This window comes from Scatophagus argus, chromosome 10 (genome assembly GCF_020382885.2).
Source record: "Scatophagus argus isolate fScaArg1 chromosome 10, fScaArg1.pri, whole genome shotgun sequence".
In the NCBI taxonomy this organism is placed as follows: domain Eukaryota; kingdom Metazoa; phylum Chordata; class Actinopteri; family Scatophagidae; genus Scatophagus; species Scatophagus argus.
In genome coordinates this window covers 14,297,052-14,322,108 of record NC_058502.1, presented here as the reverse complement: position 1 = coordinate 14,322,108, position 25,057 = coordinate 14,297,052, and the positions used below count along the sequence as shown (strand labels likewise).

The following is a 25,057-nucleotide window of genomic DNA, read 5'->3' as shown; positions in this document are numbered from 1 at the left end:
GCCAGGAGCGGCTTGACGCCCTGTGGAGCTGGAGGCAACACATCTTTGTCTGTTCCACAAACCCAGGGGCAACATGAAGCGCCACAATGTTCTAATCCCGTCTAATCTGGACACAGTGGAGCATCTGGAGATAGGGATATGGCTAATCTGGAGACAGAGGGCACTTTGCTGAGATGAAAAAAAGGGGATGCGCATAAGCTAAACTTGCTGTGTCTTGCAGAGATATACGTATATCTTGTGAAGGGGAACCTTCGAGGAATATTTTATGCAGCTGTAACATAAACCAAAGAATCAATGAAGGTTTCTTAAAGTTAACAGCAGTGGTCAAATCAAGTAAATAAATAAACAGGTCAAAAAGTTACTGTATACAGAGACCATATATTAATGGTGAGACAAGTAAGCACTTACTGTGCCCTGCTCTTAGGGATGCAGGTGATCTGTGGATCGCAATAGGCACAATATGGTGACGCTTGTTTCCGTGGGAGAGGTGAATGTGGTGGAGATTCTCCACAGTGCCGGGTTCTGACCCAGCCACAAAGCCTAGCGCCAGGGCAGTGATCCACAAGGCCAGGTGGGTGAGTGAAGCTGAATTCCGGTTAAGGGGCTCTGCTGCGGGCCTCAGGGGAGAAAACTGTGCCCTCCAGTCTCCGAACATCTTCCCTGAGTGGCCAGGCGAGGCTTCAAATCAAGGTGGAACTTCAGTGAGCCTTAGAGCCCCATACTTCTCACCTTGCCAAATCTCACTATGCCCAGAGACACTTGCACAGATCCAAAGAGAAAGAGAAAAAAAGGGACACCACACAAAATGTCGGTTGTGGCGAGGGGGTGGGGGGACCTCTTGCTGTTCTCCAGTTCTCTGCCGAGTTAGGAAATCCGTAGCAGCACCCAGGGAGGTAAAGAAGTGTCATAAATCATTTTACAAAAACAATCAAAAACATTCACTCAAGAAATGAGGGCAGCCTCAAACAGCAATGAAGAAATCCCAGCTTGCTCCAATTCCCCTAGTTCCTTTATTCTCTCTTGTTCTCTCTTTCTCCTCCTGATAAGCCCTCACAAAATTAGAAACATCTTCCCCACAATATTCCAAAAAAAAAAAAAAAAAAAAGACAAAGAAGAAAAAGAAGGCCAACTTAAGAAGAGACTGATAGCACCTGTGTAAAGTGAATCTCTTCAGAAAACCACTGACATTCTGAGTTTCCCTCCTTTTCCTCCTCCAGTGGTCTCAGAGGATGTCCAGAGGAATGGGACCATAGTTAAATCCGAGTCTCATCTGCATGTGTCGGACAGCTGCAGCGGCGCGCGGGAGACGGTGTGGTTGCACCTGTAAGTTGTGCCAAGTAGCGCACCCGTTCCCCATCTAGAGATCTCTGCTCTCAGTGAGACCAAGCGATAGCAACGACAGTACCTGAGAGAACAGCCCTGGGCAGGAACACACACACTCACACACGGGCAGCATCGGCAGCGCCGTTCCAGAAGATGTGCGCAAGAGGATGAGGGGAGAGAGGAGGAGGAGGAGAAGGAGGAGGAGGACAGAGGGAGGGGGAGCCTCGACAGCCAGCCAGGAAGCAGGAGGGAGAGTGGCTATGCAAATGGGCAGCATTCACATAGCGAATCACTGGAGCCTGAGTGCATTACAGAGGAAGAGCCTATTTAGACAGAATAGCAGGAATTGAAGCTATGTCCCCCAGCCCTGATTCCTTTCACAGCCTCTCCCCACTATCCCTGTTCGGTCTTTTTCAATCCACTCTCCTGTGTGGTCATTCATGAGCAGTAAAAGGGAGAAAGAAAGTAAAATGAAAATGCAGGCTAGATTCATTTTAGTTTCTACTTGTTATCATGTCATCTCTCCAGATTCCTCCTCTCATTCCACTCCCTGTCTCTCTTTTCGTCCTTCTCCCCTTTCTTTCCGTGTCTGTGAATTTTGGTAAGTTGAATGAATAATATCCTGTGAATATAAAAAATTGAAGCCAAGCACTCCAACCCAATCCTTGAATCTCCATCGCCCAGGAAGTGTTTTCTATAGGTTCTTAACCGGACTGCAGTCTATCGTTAGCAAGATTTTAGAAGAGTGATGATGCTGCAGCTCACATATGCAACTCTCTCTTTCTCTCTCTCTCTTTTGCTCCCGCTCTCTCGCTCTCTCTCTCTCACTCACACACACATGCAGACATGCACTCACACGCATACACACACTCACATGCACATACACACACACACATAATGTAAACAAAGCACGCACAGTGCCAGAGCTGCCAGTTGAGCACTGTCCACAGAGAGGGTGCTGAATCTGGGCAAGTCTGCTTTGCCTGCTAATAAAAGACCATTTCTCACAAGAGTGGGAATGCTAATCGCAGACTCAGTGTGCAGCACGGGTTACAGGAATGTAGAGAACATGTGGACATAAAAGCCCTACTGATAAACACAATCCGGTTCAGCTGGGAAGTGTGCTCAGTGTTCAGAGTTCAGGACTGGGGAGCACAAAGCTCAGCTGCAGTGTGCCTGCTTCTGTTTGCACACTAGCCATTGAATGTCCTCCCCTTCGAATTGCAGTGTTCTAAGCTGCAGGGAAAAAAAAGACAATGTAAGCACTGCTGAGCTGATCTTTACGGTTTACAGGGAATACACAGGCATTTCATGGCCAAAGAAAGCCATCTTAGCCAGCCTGACACAGAGGATAACGTGTCCTTCTCCATTTTCTTTCTCACTTCACCGTTCACATGAAGACAATGACAGAAGCCTTGAGGAGCCAATTAAATGAACATTAATTATGAAAATTTCGCTTGATGCATTTACTTAGTACAAATACATCTGAACCAAGGACTCAATTTTTACAGTACACACACTTTGTTGTTATAGGATGAACACAACCGGTAAGATGAATATAATTTGCCATCTGGCATTAGGACAGATGAGAATACCTCTTATTTCTCTGCTATACCTAGCACTGTGTTCCTATATAGTAACAAAAATCCAGTGTGGTACAAAGCAGATGCTGAATGCATTAGACAAGCGTGCTGTCTTCACCTTGTAGAATCTCAATAACTTGGTACAGCCACCTGGTGCGAAAAAGTCAGCAGGATGGATCCACGACTCTGTTCTCATTTACACTGGTGAAAAGGAATGTTCTTGCTGAATGTGTTTACACTTTTATAATTATCAGCAGTGCAATCTGCATAATTACACCTAATAAGGCAATCTGTCAGGGCTGCTTGACAAGGACAACAACCTGACTTACTATGTCCTCAAGAGCAAACTTTCATGGAAAAACAAAATGAGATTTTGATATGTGAAATTATATTATATTCAGGTGTAATGTGGGCACAATGTGTTTTTCTTAAGTTTGCATTGGGTATTTAGTGGACAAGCTGTGTTAGTATGCAGCACCTAAAGTTAATGACATAAGCAGCAAAGTGATACCTTTATGAGGCTTATCATTAGTTACTTGTTCATTTGTGCCTCCAAGTGGCGAAATTGTAAAGTGCACAACAGTTCTGTAGCTTGATCACAAAGCCAGCACCTTATGTTTGACATGACCAGCACAATATGAAACCATAAGCAATCAACAAGATTAAATGATGGAATTATGTCTGGGAAGTGTCATCAATGATTACATTGCTCTTGAAATTAATTAAAAGATGGCAAGTTGTGATCTGATACATCATTTTGATCCTGATCAATTTCAGCGTCTATAGGATCACTGCTACAAGAAAACCAATAAGCCTTCAGCAGGTTGCCCTTTGCTCCAGTCATTTGCCATGATAAATGAGCTAACTGAGGTATGAGAATCAAGAAAAACAGAGACCATGCGTACAGCTTCAGGAAAAACACTCACAACTAAATTCCCTCTGCCTGCACAAAAGCAAACACCTGGGACCACGGCATAATCTAATTTCAGCACAGTTACAGATTTTGTTGGCTTTAACCAGATGATTGTAGCGTGTTGTCCACAAAATGAGAAAATACTCTTCCACAACCAAACTTTAATCATTAAAGAGTTTTTTTTTTCCCATTGTGTTCTGACTCTCGTTCCTGTTAGTGAGATGTCTTCTTGACAGAAAGCCAAAAACAGATCTTCTTTGTTTCCACTTAAGACCCAAAGTATTGTGCGAGTCTCTGATGCGTGCACTGCTTTCCACATTTGGATCTACATTTCTATTTGTTTTTTGTTTTTTAAAGATGGAAAAAAAATAACATCAGGGAGGAAAAAAGTGACAAGACAATGTGGCTGACTTTCCTCCCTGAACTGAGTGATCAGTGGGAGGAGGAGAAACTGGTTTTGGGTGTAATAGTCCCTTGGAAAGCAAAGAAGTATAAAGGACAAGAGTAGTCTTTGTTACTCACTTAAGAGTGTGACTGCAGTGCACTGAACTGATGAGAAGATTTTTGGAAGACTGGAGGAATGATGGCAGGAGAGTGGCAGATGGGTGGTCTAAGAGTACCTGACCTGACTGGAGCAAGGCCTTTAAATCAGTTAAAGGGCCATCAGGCAACACTTAATCACACATGGAGAGACCCTTTAGAGAGGGATGGGCACTTAGAACCACTCTGACAGCAATGTTTCTCCTCCTCGAGAGCCACTATGATGTTTACTGTAGCCACTACAAGAAAATATGTCTAATGATGTGTTATTTTAATTAACCCGATCAATATAAGAATTACAGCACTTTACACACTGTTTTCTAATCAGATGCAGTTTAGTGTATCAGATGCAACTGCTGGCTCAGAGCAGATCAAGCATGCAGGCCAAGCCATGCATGAACCGGGTATACCTGTCGTCTGTTCAAGCGACACATCTGTGTCACGCACAGCAACATATGTGTCCCTACGAACGAGAGCATTTTTTCTTGTGGGTATCCTGTACACTGATGGGGGAGAATATATCATTGTGAACCCGGTGTATTAAAGGCAACCTAAACTTCACATCATGTTTATCTCATCAACTGAGAAAGGTTGTCAGATTCTGTTATTCCTGTAATACAAAGCAGCAGTGAGGGACCAAAAGAGCAACCAAGCATGACTTATCACAATTCAGATTTCTACTATGATGCACACAAGACACAGTCAATGGGACAGGCAGTTGTTACAGCTACATCACATGCAGTGTCCTCCTACTGTGACAAAGACACAGGTATTTGATGCTATACTGCCCGCCATACACTGACATACAATATTAAAACTGAGCCCTTTACACAGCTAGGAGTTTTCTACGAATATCAAACATGTCATTACTCATCCAAACATGATCCACAAATGCTACAGAGAGAGACAGAGGTGCACACAATGCACTGATGCTAATGTCTCCAAGTGTACAGGAATAGAAACAGAGTGCCGCCTTAGTCATCAGGAGATGACATGATAAGAACAGACAGATACAGGGAGTCAACACTCAATACAAACACACACGCTGTACAGTATTTCAACACAGAGGGAGGCTAAAGTGTCAATACTGTTTGCTTTAGCAGGGGACACTACATCAGGGTGCCTGTCTGTCAGATTACTCCACTGCATCAGCTGGAATGAGTGACGTAAACTCTGTGCTCCATGAGTCAAAAACGGCATCGATTTGCTTGTTTCCAATTCATCTGCCCCTCAGCACCTCTGGCCAGCTCTCTTGCTGCAGAGCCCTGCAGCTTAAAGTTTAAATTATCAACCCGGCCATGACTACCCTCATCATTAAGTGATTAGCTCTCTGAATGAATACATCTCTCATGCATGTGCCGCTGTCACACACTCAGTGATTATCAAATTAAAGAAACAGAGCATACATGCATGTAGTGTAAGCTGAGGAAAATCAGCTATATAAACATCAAATGTCACGGTTTATGTAAAATGCAGAAACCCTTATGCACCGCATAGAAATTTGTGCTGCACACACTGTTCATTATGCAAGCTGTGAAGACTACATAAATAACACCACTCAAGCTGATAAAACAGCCCACTAATGGGAAATAATGCACAGTTAGTGCTGTAAAATCAAACCAGCACGTGGCACTGCATTTTCACTAAGGGCAAAACAAAGAAACAAAAATTCCCCATCAATTCTCATTCATCCTTACGCTAATTTTGTCTCGAATGGCATTATAGACATTATAATTAATTCAATGGAGCTACAAAAAGAAGTCTGAAAAACCTAATTTAAAAAAATATTCTGTCGATGCTGTTAATAATGAAAGTGATTCGTGAGATTTTCGTAATTACACAGTGCAATATTTTTATTTGGATGTGTTTCTTTCAGAGGGTGCAGTGAGACTATCTCGTACCGTGCAGACATTGAATATTATGTATGAAGCAGTAAACCATTGACTATGATGCAGATTTTGCTTTGCACAACAATTTATCATCACAAAAGCACGGTGACATGGTTATTGTCAAATAACGATACTGTTTTGTGTTCTCTTGTTCAGTGTAAACACACAGTCATACACACAGATATACACACATGTACACATTGCTTCTCATTACCACTGGAGCTGGAGCAGGCCCAAACTATTACACACTGAGCTATTTGTATAGCCAATAGGTTCCTTTTGCTCCTCTCATTGAATGGATTCTCCTGGATGCTTTGGATCCCCCCCCCCACACACACACATAATTGATGCCACAACTGTGTCATTCAGTCATTCATTTCCATAACCCATTTAAATACACATTAAGATCAAGCACAGAGGACATAGCAGTGAAAAATCCTTGTACCTAGTGCAAATGAAGGTTGTTTGTGAGCGTACATGTGCGTACTTTCGCGTGTCAGTGAGTGGGTGTGTGCATGTGTGATGATGATGTCTCTGCAAATGCATAAACCAAATCCTAACTGTCAGTGAGAGAGATAGGGGTCATAGGTCAGCAGCTTTCCAGAGGCTTTCTCTCTATCTCCTCTGACAGTTCCCAAGATGCATTGGGCCACCAGGGCACTGTGTCTGCCCCTGTCTGTGTGTCTTTCAAGAAATCCATCCAAAGTAGATCAGTCCACTTCTCAGACCGCTTCATCCTGAATGGGCCAAGGACAGGCTATGTCTCCCTTCAGGAGCCCACAGCTTCTTTGTTAACAAGCCACTCTGCAGTGCTACAGCTAACTGAGTCCCAGTTAACAAAGAGCTTTATTAAGAAAAAAAGTCTTTTTCTGAATGCAAAAGAAACAAAGTGCTTCCACTTCTCTAAAAAGCCTCTTTCATTCTCTTGAATGATGCTCCCTTCTTCTGCAATTAAAACTACAGAATACAGCAGAAGAAAAAAGCAAATCTACTCTTTCTGGAGAAGTAAACCAACGCACATTCAGTTTCACATGGTTTTGAAAAGATGGTCAAAGCTCTTTAAACACAAAGATATGTTGGTCAGTGAAGATCCTTCTACATGTGGTCGTATAATGAAAGATCCCGTTAACACAAAAAATGTAATCAATGAGCACTGCTACTGCTGCTATTCTTTTCCAGTGTTTATTATTCAAAGTGCACTTTAAACCACAATGAACCTCAACTACATGACACGTGTCATACATTTGAAGTATCTACCACTGCCTATTTTTCAGCCCTATTTCTGTTCTGAATCATTCAAGTAACAAGAAATTGTTGAAGAAACATGAAACAGGTGAATGAGCTGAACCTTCGCAGATGAATAAGAGGGTTGCATGGTCTCCTGTGGCTCTCACCTGTATGGCACATGACAAAGAAGATGTACTTAACACAAGGTTCATACTCAAAGCTGCTCTGTTAGAAATGTAAGCCCTTAAAGATTCAAAGGAAGTACTGTGTTGTTGTGTTAAAACAGACGTAAAGATGACAATCTCACTCCCACCTGCACTATATGCACTAGATGTAAATACCACTCATGTAAATAATGCACATTTTCACTTTTTTTTTAATTTAATTTTAATTTTATTATTTTTTCTTTAAATTAAAATTTTTTATTTACCTATTTTTTGGTAGCAGGGACACAAAGAATTTCACTGCACATTGTACCGTGTATGATTGTGTATGTGACAAATAAACCTATCTTGTATCTTGTATCTTGTATGTGCTAGGCAAATTGTTCTGCTCCTGAGGCATGGTAGGGAAGCACAAGCTTAGTCCCCAAATGAGCTTGTTATACAGTTAAGACCAAAAATATTTACTGCAAATACTTAGCTTGAGCCTTGAGAAGTTGGGAAGACGAGACATGCTTGCATTTCCCTTGGTGATAACACTGAATGTGTGCAACAACATTCAGCAGAAAGTGATGCAGGACCAGTGCTGACCCTTACAGTCATGTCCATTCATGTCTAAGTGAAGGCTGAGTATATGAATGGTCAAGGGCCTAAAGTACGGCACGCAATGTATATTTGTGAAGTGTGTCACATACACAAGGAGTGATGCAACATGACTCCAGCTGTCTGCGTACACCAGCGCTGCAGGCTTCAATGAATGAAATGCAAGGAATTATAAAAAATGATGATCTAGAGTTGGCTGTATGCCACTTCTGGATTTTGTGTCTAAAAGCTTTAGGTGCCTTCCAGAAAGTCCAGAAAGTGATGCATGCAAAGGTCTTTTGTAATCAGCGATTTTTGACTACACTTTAGTGAAACAACTTGCAAATACAACAGTCAACATCAACATAAGTTCTCCAGGCTCCAGGTGACGTGGTGGCCTCCAGCCCAGAGATTCTGTCTGAAGTATCTTTCAAGCCTAATAAGGAGGTTTTCTCTCAAAATCACTCTATGGCACTCTATGACACCTCTGCGGTTGGGACTGACTTTGTTTAAGACAGTGAGTGATCTGTGATCACTGTATGCTCTCCAAACTCGCTGTCTCCAGATAAGAAAGGATTTCAAGTTATAGGAGTTCAAGGACAATTCAGGCGGATAAGTTCTATTGACCTCCCCGTAAAGGAGAAGGAGCAGAATGTTTGAGCTGTTTAAACCCTTTATGCATATTGTTAATATTACTTGGAGCACACAGCCATGCTCTGACATACTAAACAGTTGTTTGTTTGCGATGGAGTTTGCATCGCAAACCCCTCTCGCCAGCCAGAGGCCCTCTCATTTTATGCCAACATTTTACAAGTTTATTCAGACGCCTGTCTGGCTATACTGCAGGCATAATACATGTCCTGTAGAGTATCTCAGTGTTTATAGCTAGAAAAGGTTTAGCTTTTAAGCACATCTGATTCTAATTTGGATCTTAGGGTCTTTCAAAAAAAGTATCACTAAAAAAAAAAGCATCACTACTGGAAAACAATGCAGTGGGATATCTTAGTGTAAAAGAGGATGTCTTGCTACAGGGTGCAAATTAAGGAAATGAAATACAAGGCAAGTCCACTTCGAAGGCTTATCAAAAACCAAGACACCTTGCTATGGTGTATCACCCTGAGCTTTTTTGAGGTAAAACTGCCCAACTGTAGAAAGTATATCAATTTTCTCGTAACAGTGCCGGTGAAGTATGAAGCAAATTAGCACAATGGTGAGGCTGTCCTCCCAAGAAGAAACTGTTTTTGTGCCTGGACTTAAACAAACCTTAGCAGTGAACACAAATAAATGATGTTGTCCCGCTGATAGCAGAGTCTGATCAGTTATTCTAGAGGGCATGAACAAACAATACATTTTAATTCGAAGAATTATTGACAGTTTTGTAAAGTACTTTCTGTGGTGTGTGTACTTGAATGCATTTTATTGGCCAACAGTCTGTGCTGCCGGATGAAATTACCTTGTACTGCTCAAAGATGAGAGCCGTAACTTTTTTTGCTGTTGTGAGGCAAAAATGATCCTTGGGCAACAGGACCCCCTGTGGAGCAAACACTGAGGTCTCATTGAAATGGAAAAGAAGCCTGCTGCAGTGCCTTTGTTGGTAATCATCAGTTCATTGTGTGAAGCATTAAAGTCAACAGCAGCGCTGCAACGCGTACACTCCTGATACAAAGACACATACCCATTTTTTTTTTCATGCATTCCCTCTGTTTAGCGGGTTTAGCAGACTCCAACTGCACAATTAATAACATTCGGTCAGACTCATCATGTGGCACACTGTCAGCATGTCGATGTCACAGCAGGAGTTGGTGCAGCAGAACCTGCGTGACTAACTCCAGGTCTGTGGTCACAGTTGGAGCTCTTTAATACACCTACCACTTGCTCTACAGGCCGCTGAGGACATAATAGTTTTGTCATTAAGGCAATAATGATAGAAAGCCAGTAGAGCACTTTGGTTCACCTATACAACACTTTTCCAGTTAGCATTTATAGTAATTTATTGAAATATGCTTAATTCCTGAGATAAACTTCATTTGTCCTCTCTTTGTGTGGCGCTGCACATGCTGTTATGTTAATGTTAAGCAATACACTGATTTTTGTGTCTCTGTTATAAGGAAAACACTTACTGCAAGTTTTGATTACAGCATCCATCAGCATCTTAATTTCTGACTCACTGAACTGAAAATCACATTTTCTCTTCAATTAAATGACTTTTGACTGTGAAAGCACTTGTAGAATATCAACAGAAGCAATCAAAAGTTTTTTTTTTAAATAAAGTAGGAGCAAGTAATCTTGATTTAGGAATGTTTTAGATTCTTGCCACACTTCTCCCCGGTGTCATGTTCAATAGTGTGACTTTAGGAGAGAGGGGGATATTTGCAGTCTCACTGTATCACCCAGCAAGGTAGTTTAGCTGATATTCTGTCTTCTAGTCAACACTTTAATTAGTGTTGTGTTGTGGAGAAACAACAGCTTCTTATTTCCTGTCAACATGCCCCTCCGGGCTACCTATTAATAAAAACCACCTCAAAGATTAGGTTCTCATCACTGCTTTGCAATGAGCTCTAGATGAGATTCTGATTACAGCAGAGATTAGAATGAAGACAACTACATGTACATAATGTTTGTGCTCAACTCTTTGTGACCACATACTGTTCATTGACACAAAAATAATTCAGAAACTCCTGTAACAGACAAAAGCATGAGAACACCTCCACCCAGCTGAGTTGGTACTGCTGAGGGAGCTCAGTCACAGAGAGAAAGACACTGCTGCTCCCCCATACTGATGCCACTGTGCCAGCATGACGCTACATCACATAATAAGCAAGTGTCATGCGTCCTCACAGCTGTGTTTTACCATCAGTGAAATGAACAATGAAGTCATCTCTTTGTGCTTTTCATGTGTATTAGTCAAATTCATGTGAACTCAGTATTTTACAAAGCCAGCACAAGGATATTAGCGGTTCTACACCAATTCCTACACCATCTCACTGCTTGGGCAAGGTTACAGACATGTTACAGCATCCACAGTAGGAGGAAAGGAGACCTGGTTTCCATGCCAACAGTCTTTATCCAAATATGGCCACTGCTTCCTGGCACAGAAACCCCTTTTAATTTCACATAATCAGCATGAGGAAGGCCGGACAGTGACCTCTGGTGTTTAGGTGGAGGTGGAGGTGGAGGAATAGGGAAAAAAAAGAGAGACAAAACATTAAAGTCTCTTTTAAAAAGCTCAGGAATGATAAAAATCTTGACGAAGAGCCTGACACCGTGTCCATCTGAAACAGCAAACATGAGCTATGGAGTATGTGAGAAAGTAAGTGCAGACCCACGTCCCACTATACAACTTCAGGCATTGACACATACTGTATAAGTGTGAAAGTGGATCTAGACATAACAAAAACATAATAAAAAAACTGAATTCAAACAGGTTTCTGTCTTTTGCAATAGAGGAGGCTGGTAATACCAGCAAATAATAGTTTCCAAATCGCATAAACAACAAAACCATCAATGTGTTAGTCTGTCTCTTGATAGTTTCTGCCTTTCCTGACCAACAGTAGCACTCAAGCTCAAGTCCATTAGGTCCCTCTGAAGATGTGGTTTAGCAAGTTCTGTGTTTTCTTAGCAAATGTTACTCAAACAGTAAACAGTGGATTGTTGAGGACTATTTTCAGAGGCAGATAAATACACAGTTGGTGATCTCGTATGTAACTGTGTTTGAGGGACGGACTCAAAATAAACCTAGTGTCACAATATGACTCACTGATGTCTTTTTAAAACGTAATGAACAACAATTGAGCTTTATGGCACACAGACATAAGCTACGTTAAGCTTCAGATTCATGGTACAGTATTTGTTAGTGGGCTCAATGAATTGTTAGTTTTAGTCTTTTCATGAGATTTGTTGAACCAGATGTATCATTTATACGAGCATACTATATACGCCATCATTCTTATAGTGTACTGGTTGCATAATGCATGTGTGCACTTAAAATAAATGTAATAAATGATAAAATAATAATGATAATTATAAATGAAGTTAATTAGCATTTTATTTGTATTTCCTGATTTTCTGTATTTTCTGTGTAAAAAAAAAAAAAATCCTCCACTGATAACATGGACTGGTCATTTGATTGTATGTCTGAAAAGCCTTCAGCCACCTTACAGTAGATCAGTTAAATTTTCACTGGATGTGTTATAATTCTTGTAAGCTTGTGTGCACATTTAGGGGAAAGGTTACTGAAGTGAATGCACAGAAGCTCTTAAGACCGCTTCTCTCATATCTCGGGGCACAATGGTTGTTCAAAGCTAGGCCAAGCTTTCAATACACACTGAAAAACCCAAATATTTTCAGACTCATAGATTCGTTTCACTGAGCTGCATTAAAGAGGGCCACATTCAGGGCAAAGACGACATTACTTCCATGTGACAGCAGGCTGTTTACTCCAGTGCCTCGTGTCCCTTTGGCCTCACAACTGGACTGGGTGTCCCCTTGTATTGATCGAAACCAAACTAAGTGGTCTAATCTTCGCATGCCACCACAGAGGCATGGGACAAAACTGTCCGCTGTAGTTCCTGTGAGTGTGTGTGCGCTTCTGTGGAGTTTTTCAGCATGATGAATCTGGAGGATAGTCACGACTGTAGTGAAACACAAATCAGATATTTTGAAAAGGAAATTCTAGGAACATGTGTTAAGATCTACAATTTGCAAATAAACTTTGCATGCTGTTCTTGACTAATGTGACTTTTAAAACATCGTAGACATGTAAACACAGAATTGTCGGTGAAATGACCACTGCAATGATAGTTGTTTTCATTTTCTGAATTTTCTTAGATTTCTTCGATTCGGAACTTCTAGTCCTAAATATTTAGCTGTGGACTTACCCAACAAACATAATCAGTGTGTTGGTTCCTCTGTGTTATGTAGTAGCTGTCTTGGAGAGTAGAGGAGACAAGCAACAGAAATAGGATTCTTTTACTTTCTTCTAAATTCGTTTAAGAAATATCAGACCCATGTCTACTGCAGATCACATGGATAACAACCCTGGGGCCCAGACAGACTATACACAAGGTACAAAGAGAGAAGAATGAGCATTGACTTAGACCCTTTAGAAATTAAGTGAGAGGGGGGGTGTCTTGCGCCTTGGGCAGAGACAATGCAGACTAGACCCACACACAACTGCCATTGTTGATACAATATTGACATGGCACTAATAGCTCTGGCTATAAGACTGGGCGCAGGAGCAACCAGGCGAAACAAAAATTGCGTGAAAGCCAGGCATACCCCTCACTGTAGCCTCTCCACGACCCACTTTAGCTCAACAGTGAACACCATTCTGTTTGTCTCTGTACATTACCCTCAGACGCTTGACACTGCAGGCCAACACCCCCAGGAGGTCCAGAGATGGACCACCCCCCACCTCCCCCCACCCCAGAACTGGAAGACTTTTTATTTTATTTCAAACCCCAGTGAACATTACAGAGAAGACAAAATGCAATATGGCAATATTAATTCATACTCTGAGCTTTGAAGAAAGCACTGCTAATGTTCTGCTTTTGGCTGATTACCAGCATCGCTCAGAACAGCCCTGATGACTTCATCACACACAGATACATGCAGTCTGTGTCTGCTGACTGAGTCACTGACTAAAATGTGTTTCACATGCCATTTCATTCCTACTGGGATCAAAAACAGCTTGTAGTGACGAGACCAAATGCAGGCTTAACACCATTCACAATCATCATAATTCATTTCACATGCAAAAATGATCTGAGAGAAATTTGATTCATCTTGGCCAGCATGGCTTGCATTATTTTTCTTCATAATTTCACTGACAGCAGGGATCCAGTGGAGATAATAGGTTCTAGAAATACAACTCTCAAGACACTGTGTCCACAGTTCATTTAAAAAAGTACTGGCACTTGGAGATGATCTGAAGATTGTTTTATATGTATGTCATCATCTTGCCAGCAGTCTGGAGTGAGAGGTGCAGCACTGCTCTGAAAAGTTGAAATACTTTTATCATAACACACTCATGGTACCACCGAGAAATGGTGGATTCTCCGAAAAACAGTGGAGGGATCACATACCTGCTGTGCTTATTTTAAACTGCTGATTAAAAGTAGAAGTACTTGCAAAAAGCAACAGTATGCACTAAAAACTGCAAAAATATGAGCTATGAAGATACCAGCTACATTACTCAATTTAAGATGTGTAAATAAGAAAAAAAATGGTCACGTTATGACCGATGTCTTCCTCCCTCCTTCTCTTCATGTTGCATGTTAGGCTGCACCTCACTTGCTTAAAGCCCTCCCACCAACACCACCATCAAGCTCTAATCAGTCCGTCATTGAGTTCAAATGGATGTTTTTTGCCAAATTTGAGAAGATGGACCGACAACCTGAAAACATACAGTAATTCTATGACCAGTGCTGCGCTATGAAAAAGTAAAGCTTAACATCAATAGACAGGCAAAGTGAACATGATGTGTAAATACACAGCATTCTGTTCAAAATGATTTACATTTTTAATGTACATGAGCTCAACAATGAGATGGTGTTTTACTATGAGATATGACATTAGTTTCTTTCTGATTTGTGACTGACAGCTGTACAGTGCATCCCGGCTGAACATGTTAGGGGCCAGGAGCTGTGAAATGGAGTTTTTCTCCATGTGAGAAAGCAGGATGCCAAGACTACCCACCAGAGAGATACATGGAAATGCACTGAGCTCCCCATGCAAGTTGCTTTCTCTGAGACCCATTGCTCTGTTGTAAATTGCCTGCATTTCAGCTTATGCAAATATATCCTCTAAAAAAGTGATATTTTCCTCAGAGACGCTTCTCTCATTCTTGTGCTGCTTCCCTCCCCCTCCTCTATCCCCATGACAATCCATCAACACAGATAAAACCCAACCATCTCCAGATTCATTCTTCCTGCTCACAGATTTTCCTTGGCAGAGTGAGTTGCATCACTATTCTGAGGACTAGTTCAGTTCGTCCATAGTGAAAGAGATTTCTTAGAAAGTATGTTTTTGTGGTTACATATTGCATCCCTTGGGTCTGCACCTTGATCTGTCCTCTTGTTCTGTCAGGTCAGCAGGAAGAATGAGACAAGCTACGGTAACCACAATCAGCAGGTACAGCACTTTTTCTCAGATGTAATATATGCATACATGTCCTGCGAGCTGCTAGGCTCCCACTGTTAGAAATTAGCTCTATGGGCCCACTAAGGATGAATATGTATGACAGGAAGAAAGGAGGAAAAAAAGTTCCAAACTCCATTTGTTCTCCCTTTAACGCACAAGGAAGGTTCACGAGGAGTTCATCATCAGAAATATCCCTCAACATCTCATGCACAGCTTCACCCTTCTGTTGATCTAAACAAGGTTTGAGGAATGAAAGGGAGAGTAAAAGGAGCAGTGGAGGGCTTGGATCAGGACGAGCTACACTCAAGCTCACATCTCATGGACAGAAGAATCCTTTTAGTGTTATCATAGGCAGCAGATATGTTCAGGGTATGAGGCTCCGCGGGAATCTATTAACACTTTGTGTTGATAACAAAAGATGGGGTCTTACGAAGCTGGTAGAAGTGACACAGAATGCATTAACATTTATGGTGCTCTCTCTTCTGCTTTTGTGTCATCTCCAGTGTGCCCACTCCGTTCTTTTCTCCTTAATGCAGTTCAGCACTTTGCCCATTCACCCCTTACTGGGTGAAACGCTGCAGAAGAAAATAATGACCAAACAAAATCCCTCGTGCATGTTTTGCATAAGAAAGTAGCTCATTTTCTGAAGGATGGAGCAGATATTACTTTAGTTCTTCCAAAAACTATACATTAATGAGCAGGCACTAAAGTAAGTGACAATCTAAGGATCTTTAAGGGAGATTAATATCAGAGAACTTTTAAATTGCATATAGTTTAAAGTAAGTTTGAATTTTTAGGACATGTGAGAGGTTTTTACTTACTCCCATAGATGTTTTAAAACACAATGTTTGTTACTCCCTCTAGTGGTACATCTCTTGAACTTTAATGAGATTTCACTGAACTGTCAGCCAGGCTTCTCAAATGTCAAAGTGTCTGCCCTTCAGAGTCGCAACCGTTCTCAATTCCTTCTTTGAAGAAAATATTCAAAGCAGTGCTGCTCAAATAAAATGTAGTGTCGAGATTCCTTCTAACTGACCAAGTTACAACATACCAGTCAATGAGCTGGAATACAAAGTTACAAAGTCTGCGTAAAAGCTCAGGATAAAAATGGCCATGCTGTTAATGCTAACACCCACCTTTAAACCTCTGATGCCAAGATTTTTCTGGACACATTTAATTACCTTAACAGGAGTGAATTTTGCTTCTATTCCTGTGAAATGTGTAAGAGGCAAGACATTTTTTGATGATTTGTTCTGACCCATCATCTAATATTATGTGTGGGGTGCACAAAGTTTACCAAATGTTATGAACTTGTCAGAGTCACATAAAATAAAAAAAACAAACTATTCAGACTTTGACAGTTAAGATCCAGGAAGTGGAATCCTACCGTCATTACACAGCGGTCCTCCAAATGTCGTCATGCTGCAGTCACAGCTGAAGCCCTCCCACTGCTGTAGACACACACCCTGGTTGGCACATGAGTCCTCCTGGCACGTAGTGCTGGGGCCTGAATATGGAGATAAATAGCAACTCTGTGAACAGACTTATAATAACAAGCTGCATAGTCTGCAGATTGACTCTGCAGTGAAATTAAATGTCACGTACAACATACAGAAAATAGGCTTCTGCAAATGGAACAGTACAATAAACAAACATACATATGCTATGCCAACATTCTAACAACAGCTAATTTAGCCGTTTTGTATTCAGTCTACAAACACTGCTACACATTTCCAGGTTGCAGCTAACTGCACGCTTCATCCTTCAATGAATTTAATTTTATTTAGTAAAGAGACACAACAAAAACATCACACATACAAAAATTGAGGTATTTAAATAAGTTCAAACACTTGAATTAAACTGTCATTGGTGAGTTTCACATTTTATTTCGTATTTAGGAGCAGCAGAAGACAGAATATTATGTGTGCACTAGGTTAGAGCTCCCACTTACATTTGGACCGTAGGATGAATTTAAACTGTGTCCAAACCTGATGTGGCTTGATAATTATTACACCACCAAGTAAAATGTGTCTGTAGTACACAGTCCACACTGTAAACCAGCTCCTTGTCCAAACTGTCACGTGACCCTGACCACCTGTGAACATGGTTAGTGAGATTACAATCTTCACTGCATCTTCACATCTGGGGCTGGTTCATCAAAGACAGACTTGGACTTTGGTTTAGATCAAACTTAAAGTCAGACTTCAGACACACCAAAATTCATCTGATTCACAAAGCTGTCTCCTTCTTAACTGTCACAAATTGTATTATTTTACCAAATGTTTTATGTTAAAATTACATCTGCTAAATTTTGTTTGCTCCAGCAAAAAGTGTTTGTCTAGTAGAAGAATATAACAATTACTGGGAATATTTAGCAAAGACTATAAAAATACAATAATAAAAAGAAAAAACAAACTCACAACACAGCACTAACCAAGTTATCCTGAAGTTAGAACGGTTTAAAATAAGTTACTCTTTGTTTTCTGTCTAATAAAAGTACGTCAATAAGGCTGACCTAACACTATAGACCAATCTAAAATAACTTTGTGAAATTAGCCCCCGTGTTAGACACTTTCTGATTGCAATCTGATCACCCAAAACTTTTATTACCAGCTGTGGATGAGGTCATAGGACACGCAGTGGCCTGGGGGAGCCATGTGCTTTTAATTAGCGATGTGATTGTACTTTCAGATATGTTTGGAGTCAAAGTGTTTAATCTTCTATCATCTAACATTTCCAGCGTTCCATCAGTGTATCAGTCAGTCCTCTTGTAAGTATGAGCTGATAATGTAAGAATACAGCAGTATTGCCTGGCTGTCTGTTTGTGTTACAGTGATGCTGAGTTAGTTCAGTTAATGGAGAAATGTTAGTGAAATGGTTAGGGTAAATATGGATGAATACTGTTGGTACTCTTGTTTATGTTTGTCAGATATTTTAATTATGGAAATATTTTGAATTTTTACTATTTATATTACAATTCCGGCCACCATTATTATAAGTTATTATTAGCTATTATTAACATCTATATTTGAACTACCATTAAAATAACCGTTGAATACATACATTACAACTTCAATCTAACGTGTTTTTTTTTCTTTTTCTGAATAACATGTACAGCTGCTCAGCCTCAAGGTAGCTATGGTAACTGCAGTTTGCTGTAGCCCACTCAAGAAGTAAAATGGTGTATCTAGTCTGCATTTTGCCAGAAGAAAAAAACAGTTGGAATAATGATTACAAATGTTACTAAAAGCCATTTTATTACATGTCAATTTAAATAGCATCTGATTACATGCAATGATTCCATCATTTGTGAAATCTTTAATATTATAATGTGCCAACTGTCTAATTTGACTTGACCTGACTTATGAGTCAAATAATCAGTAAGACAACAGATGTGTAATGGCATACTTATAAATTTAGTTAATGTCAGACATCACAATTTGATGTGATTACAATACAGAATTATACATTATATTTTCTGATTTATATCTAAGACATGATGTAGAGAACAATCAATTTACTTGATTTTAAATTTATGTTAATGACAAATTCATTGACCGTAATGACTAGCAACAAAAATGCCCATTTAGTAACCATAATGCATCTCTATTGGTTTTGGTTACTGGCCAATGGTGCTATTTGTTTTGCACATAGTTCCTTCCTAATGATATAGTGCCAGAGACTATAACAAGATGACATTGGACGACATGGGACTTACAACAACAATGATTAATTTAATGTAAAACACAAAAAAAAAAAAAAAAAGATTGAACTTGGAGTTAAAACCTCAGTTTTTGGAATAAGAAATTCATGCAACTTTGTTATTGAGACTATGATCAAGTCATGCAGATGTATCTCTTAGATGTACAGTTTGTGGACACAGAATGAAAAGAGTAAGCAACATAAGCAAAATCATAAAAGCAAAAATAAGTTTTATGTCCAATAAAAATAACACACGATATGTGAATGCAAATCAAAAAGTGAGCCCCATAGACTTTGATACAAGATGGTAATGATACTTGTATTCCTATGGGACTGAAGCCCATTTCATATGGTAGGTGGGTGAATTTAAAGTAGGCAGTCGTCTTGCTCGGGGGGGGGGGTTGTGGAAAGTGTGGAGGTAGAGACTGTGGGGAGGTTCAGGGGGGTCAGAGACATCGCAGATGCAAAGAGGGGTGGGAAATCAAACTCTGTATCAAACAGACAAAGCTATCTACCTTGCAAGTCAGCTTTCATCAATGCAACTTTTGTCAGCAAAGTAATAAGAAGGGAAAAGGCAAAGTATACCAGCTGTTAGTAAAGCACCAAGACGTCAGAGATGGAGCAACAGAAATACAGATTGTTGAAGGAGGAGAGATATAGCTAGGGTTGAGAAGCATTTCTGCCCTCAAAATGAGCCAGAGGTGGATTGTATTATGGAGGCAAGTTAAGCCAAACTGTAATAGCATCCACTCTTAAAATGTCATCAGCAATATGTAAAAACGTGCAATTGTGAAGTCATTATTATGGGAAGTGAATAGGGCAAACCTGCTATGTCTGTTATGTTCAGTAAAATTTAAAGTAATAGAAAAGTGCATATTCTGAAATTGTCCCTGCTTTAGTCAAAGACTTTCAGCAACTACGAGCCACCTTCTCACCGCTTTAACAAAATTCAATAAATGTGATATCATAGAAGCCATTTTCCACTGAGAGTGACCATTGATATTGCGTTGCACCAAACAGCAGACAGACCCACACAGGGTGTTGAATTTGATTACATTAGTAATGCTGGAACATGAAAAGCTCAGAAGTTGCGTACTCAATAGAAAAAGAGTGGATGAATTGTAAAATTAAACTGTGAGTGAAGTTGAAAAATAAATCAAATATTGTCTCTGGATGTGGTGCACACATTAGACTGGGCAAAATGATATTCATGCATGCAACAAAGGCTTCATACATAATTCAAAAGGATTGCTTCTGGCAAACTCTCAGATCCAGCAAGCATGCACAGAGCAAAAACAGAATGGGGATAAAATGGGAAATAACACTGGCAGGACAAATATGGCAGAGAGAATAATCAGATTATGGCTAAGTGAAACAGAAATGATTGCCCGTGGAGGAGTGTCAGAGCTTAATGCATTCTAACAGAATACTAACACACTTTATGGATGTTAAATTATGTGCCACAGGTTGGCAATGTCGGTGCCTTAGTGGGTGTGCTTCACAGTTTATGTGTGTGCCCTTGTCAGTGTGAGAACGGGAAAACTGGGCAGCAGTACAATACTGCATGGTCTTGATGACCATTTAGGATAGTTGTGTGATAATGAGGGGGAATCTGAGTTCTTAAGAAAATTCAAACCCAAGCATTAGTTAGAATGAGTAATTAACTCCCCGCAAAAGGTTTGAAAGCAACATAAAGGATTTATGTTTCGTTAGTGGGGTGAGTGACCACTCACCTTCACATCCCCTTTCTATCTGTCCCACGCAGTCCTGAGCATCTGACATCAAGTCTGGTAACCGCCCATTCAGATCCACAGATGCCAGACAACCTTGAAAACCCTCCTTCGCATGCACCAGTTTGGGCAGCTCCTTGTACATCTCCTTAGCCACCCCACCAATGTAAAGGTTGCCTGTGCAAAAATGACAAATATGTCAATACTGCCCCCTAGTGGAAATAAAACACAGTACCAAGCTTACCATTTCATGATGGTTACAGTACAGGAACAAGCATTTCAAAGTACAATTAAAAGAACAGCATAGTACCTGCTCTCGCACTAAATTTTTCTGACTAACTGATTAACAGCAATCAATGATGAAATGAAGAAGTGTTAGTTATTGTAAGTCAGGTATATAAAACATGACAACTGTGTCGAATGATATTTTATTATACTGTGACATATTATCAGTATTGTTTTTATTCTCATGTCCAATTGTGAAATTTGTCATCTGCTTTGAAGCCTTTCATGAACAATTTTTAATTACAAATTATTAGATACATTAGTTAGATTTAACCATGCCAATATCCTTTTGGGTTTTATTATTAGATTTTAAATCTGTCTAACTAAAAATTCTTTCAAATAACTTTTATCCTAGGTTGGACCACAAATGTTTCTTTCAGAATCAGAATCAGAAATCCTCTATTTATCCCCGAGGGGAAATCCTTTATTCTTTTTTTCTATGAACTCACCACAGGCACAGTGTCAGTGTTAGCATTAGTGAACAGATGGTGGTTGTGTTGCTCAAAGGTATCTCTGTTATAGAAATGAGTGAGGGCCAAACATTTTCCTGTATCCTGCAGGTTTTATCCTGCTGGTACAAACTTTCAGTCACTTTTTTCACCTCTAGGCCACACCTGCCCCAGTTCAATGAAATCTGAAAAGAAAACACAGAAATGCATTATTCCTACACACCTTTCAGGTCCAGGTTTTTGGCTCCTGTGGTTGTCTGAGTGGTGACCTTGGTATCAATCTTGACAGTGTGGAGGTTGTTGGTGTCCCTAGAGATTATGACATTGTGCCAGTGGTTGTCATTCAGGGGCTTGTTTGAGTTGCCTTTGATCAAGTGGGCTCCATTTCCCAGGTCGGACACATAGTGCAGGTAACTGAAACCAGAAATTTAACAACATGAGTGGATGCAACCATGGACAAGAAAGGAAGAGCCAAACACATCATTGTAGGTGTTGCCAGAAAAATGAAAATCAAAAAGTTGAAAAATTAGAAAAGTGCAATAAAACCTCTGAAAAGTGGAGCAAGTGTGTGCATGTGTGTGTTTGTTAGCATTGCTTGAGTGCCTGTGTATTCAAATGTGTAGATAGGGGAGTATCAGAAATTGCAGCTGTCTGAAAAGGAAGCTAAATAATTGGCAGGTCGCAGAGTGAACAAAAGATTGTGGGCTGTGCTGAACAAACTGGTCTTAAAGTCTCGGGTTTACAGGCAATTTAGGATTCACATGCTCATTTTAATTAAAATGTATGACTTTAATGTTCAGCACATTGAATAACACCTTAACTTCAGGCATTATTTAAAAGAAGGTCATTCTATAGCTGCAATTCAGCATTAAGAAACATACCCTTGTGTAGCTGATTCCCTTTTATGTTGGGTATTTGTTGTGCCTTCATGAGGATTAAAAAGAACAGTAATAGCCGACAGCTCTTTCAGTAAATATTCTGGCACAGAGGTGATAAGAAAAGAATTTGAATTCCCATAATAATGGCATAAAAACTGTCAAGAATAATATTCTGTTTGGAAACTGTCATATACTATGAAGAGCTGCATTATTAAAACCATAATCCATTTATATGGAGATTCTTACATAAATAAACATCTTGCTACACTAATATAAAACTAATTCAACTCAGTTTAAAGCCTTTTCCATTTGCTGGTCTTTACATCTGGTGACAGGTAGGTTTACCTTAAAAATCAAGTAACGTCTGTGTAAGAGAAGAGTTACTCCAGCATTAGCAGTTGCCTCATCTGAACAACCAAGAGAGCCACCCAAACCATATAAAACTTCTTTTGTAAATTCCCCTAAAAGCACACCTAGGTACTTTTAACATTGTCATTTGACAAGTTATCTCAAGAAAACACTGCATAAACACCACAGCAAAGACTCGTAGACCAACAGGATTCAAATACATCTTATGGTTTTCTGCATTAAGGTCTAAAAAGCCCCGTTAAAACATTTGAAGATGCAAGAGTATGACCAGATCTATGGTAAATAGAATACTCAATTCCAAACTCCAGTTTTTGCATTCATTCTTTAGGCTTTAGGCTTTAGGCTATTCACTTACCCTTTGACCAACTCCACCACAATGAAGTCATTTCCATCCCCACTGTTATACAGGATGAGGCCATCAGAGGAGGTGGTTTTGAACTGAAAGAATAGATGCATGGAGTAGTAGGCATGCAGAGTGGCGAGGGTCACATAGCTGGAGCGTGACTTGAAGGTGACAGGGTCAGCGATGATGTTCTTGAATCCAATCATAGCATTGAGCTCACAGTAATCGATGTCACCATTTTTACAGAGGTCTATGTAGGCCATGCCGTTGAAGGAGAGACTCTGGAGGTGGCCAATGAAGTTGGACGGCACCATGGACATGAAGCGCTTCTCTGTCACAATGCCCGTCTCAATGTTATGGAACTCCAGCTGGGTGTGGTCACCTGCCATTTGACCTTGGATCAGCACAGAGAGTGGGGGGAAGGTTGGAGGTGTACAACAGTTAAAGAGGAAACACTTTGCAATTAAGGGGTCAATGACAGATTCTCAAAATAATGACTGGAATAACATCGGACTAAGGGTGCTCTGATCATGAGTTTGGGGGCCCAATCACTGATCACTGGTTGCTGAAAGCAGTATCAGCCAAGGCCAATCATGATCATGATCACTGATAACTATGTTCTTTATTTCATTATGATCTGTAGTTGTTGTCAGTGGTGTAATAAAAAATCATTATAAAAATATTGAGGAGGATTTACTTTGCTCAAAGTGAAAATTTATCTGTAAATTGTGAAAAAAGGGGGATCAAGAAAAAATAAATAGGATACAAACCCTATGTCTCAGCTGTCTCAGCCCTGGTACTGAGGTCTTTGTACCCTGAAGCCATCACTCCACCACTTGGGGACTGCTTGTATTTGGGTACTTTCATTTCTGACACAAGTTTGGTCAAATGTACATTGACGTAACTTAAACTCATAGTACTTTACCTCCAAACTCTCTTCAGCTTAAGTATTTCAGCACATTTATTTACTGTAAACTTGTCTGCTGTTGAATTAAACTGGAGTTTTCTGTTTGGCGCTTCCTCTGATCAGAAACTCTAAGCTATTAGCTCTGTTAGCTGTTTGCTCCCAAAGCCAAACACTCTGCAGGATTCTGCTGCTCACAGGCTGTTAACAGCTAACAGCTAGCTAACCAGATTTCAATATGGAGTTGTTGTGCCCTCTTGGTTTAACCAATGCAAAATATTTGTAAGTTCCTGCCAGCAAGCTGTTTGAGACTGAGGGGATAGACAAACCAGCACTGCATGAACATTTCAGAGTCTTCATATCTTTTGCAGGCCTCGTGCTGAGCAGCCAGTGATTTTAACTACAGTAACATAACAAAATGCATTCCACTGTGGTAAGCACTTGGTTCAGTTCATCATTTGCTAAGTGATAGTCTTTTGGTCCCAAACATGTTTTCTGTAGCCTGGCTGGCCATTCAAGACCTGCAATCTGCTGTGGCTATATGGCAGCGCACAGAGAAACAGTACTGCATGTGTATCTGATCAGCTCTTCTCATCAGTCTCCACAGAAACCACCAATTAAAAATTTTCAAATCAAAAATCGGCCAATAATGATCAGTGGTCTATCAATCGGAGCACCCTTACAGAACATTAGAGAACTTCAATTCTAATTCCAGAAAAAAAGGGAAAACATTTAAGCAGCACAGGAAAGAGTTGATATAAAGTTATTTCACAATTTTAAAAAGTTTTTTTAAGTTTTGGTTTTCTGTATAAACTGTAAAATTAGTCATGAAAACATGCTGATTTTTTGTCAAAAATTTGTAGTCAGCTTTAAACATCTATCATTCTGCTACAGGACATCTTTTAAACACTGTCTGTCTGGCTGTCAGAGAAACAAATAAATAAAGGGTCTCTCCAGATGAGCAAACAAATAATCTGTCACAGCACAGTACTGTATGGATCATACACTTGAATCTGTCCTTTATTCTGCCATAGCGCTT

The 25,057-nt window shown here is 40.2% G+C and overlaps 1 protein-coding gene across 10 annotated transcripts in view; it reads right to left on the bottom strand.

Annotated features, from left to right (window-relative positions):
• Positions 1–25,057, bottom strand: part of LOC124065776 (neurexin-1a-like) — a 237,960-nt gene that overhangs the window by 99,524 nt on the left and 113,379 nt on the right. For 6 of the 10 annotated variants that reach the window (XM_046401509.1, XM_046401510.1, XM_046401513.1 and 3 more), the window contains 4 exons: positions 23,127–23,508; positions 21,748–21,938; positions 20,794–20,967; positions 16,746–16,865 (listed from right to left, as the gene is read on the bottom strand). In XM_046401509.1, the coding sequence (XP_046257465.1) occupies positions 16,746–16,865; positions 20,794–20,967; positions 21,748–21,938; positions 23,127–23,508 (867 nt within the window). Of the gene's footprint in view, positions 1–408; positions 1,138–16,745; positions 16,866–20,793; positions 20,968–21,747; positions 21,939–23,126; positions 23,509–25,057 lie in introns of those variants that run through there. The other 4 variants (XM_046401517.1, XM_046401518.1, XM_046401519.1 and 1 more) reach the window with 1 other exon arrangement.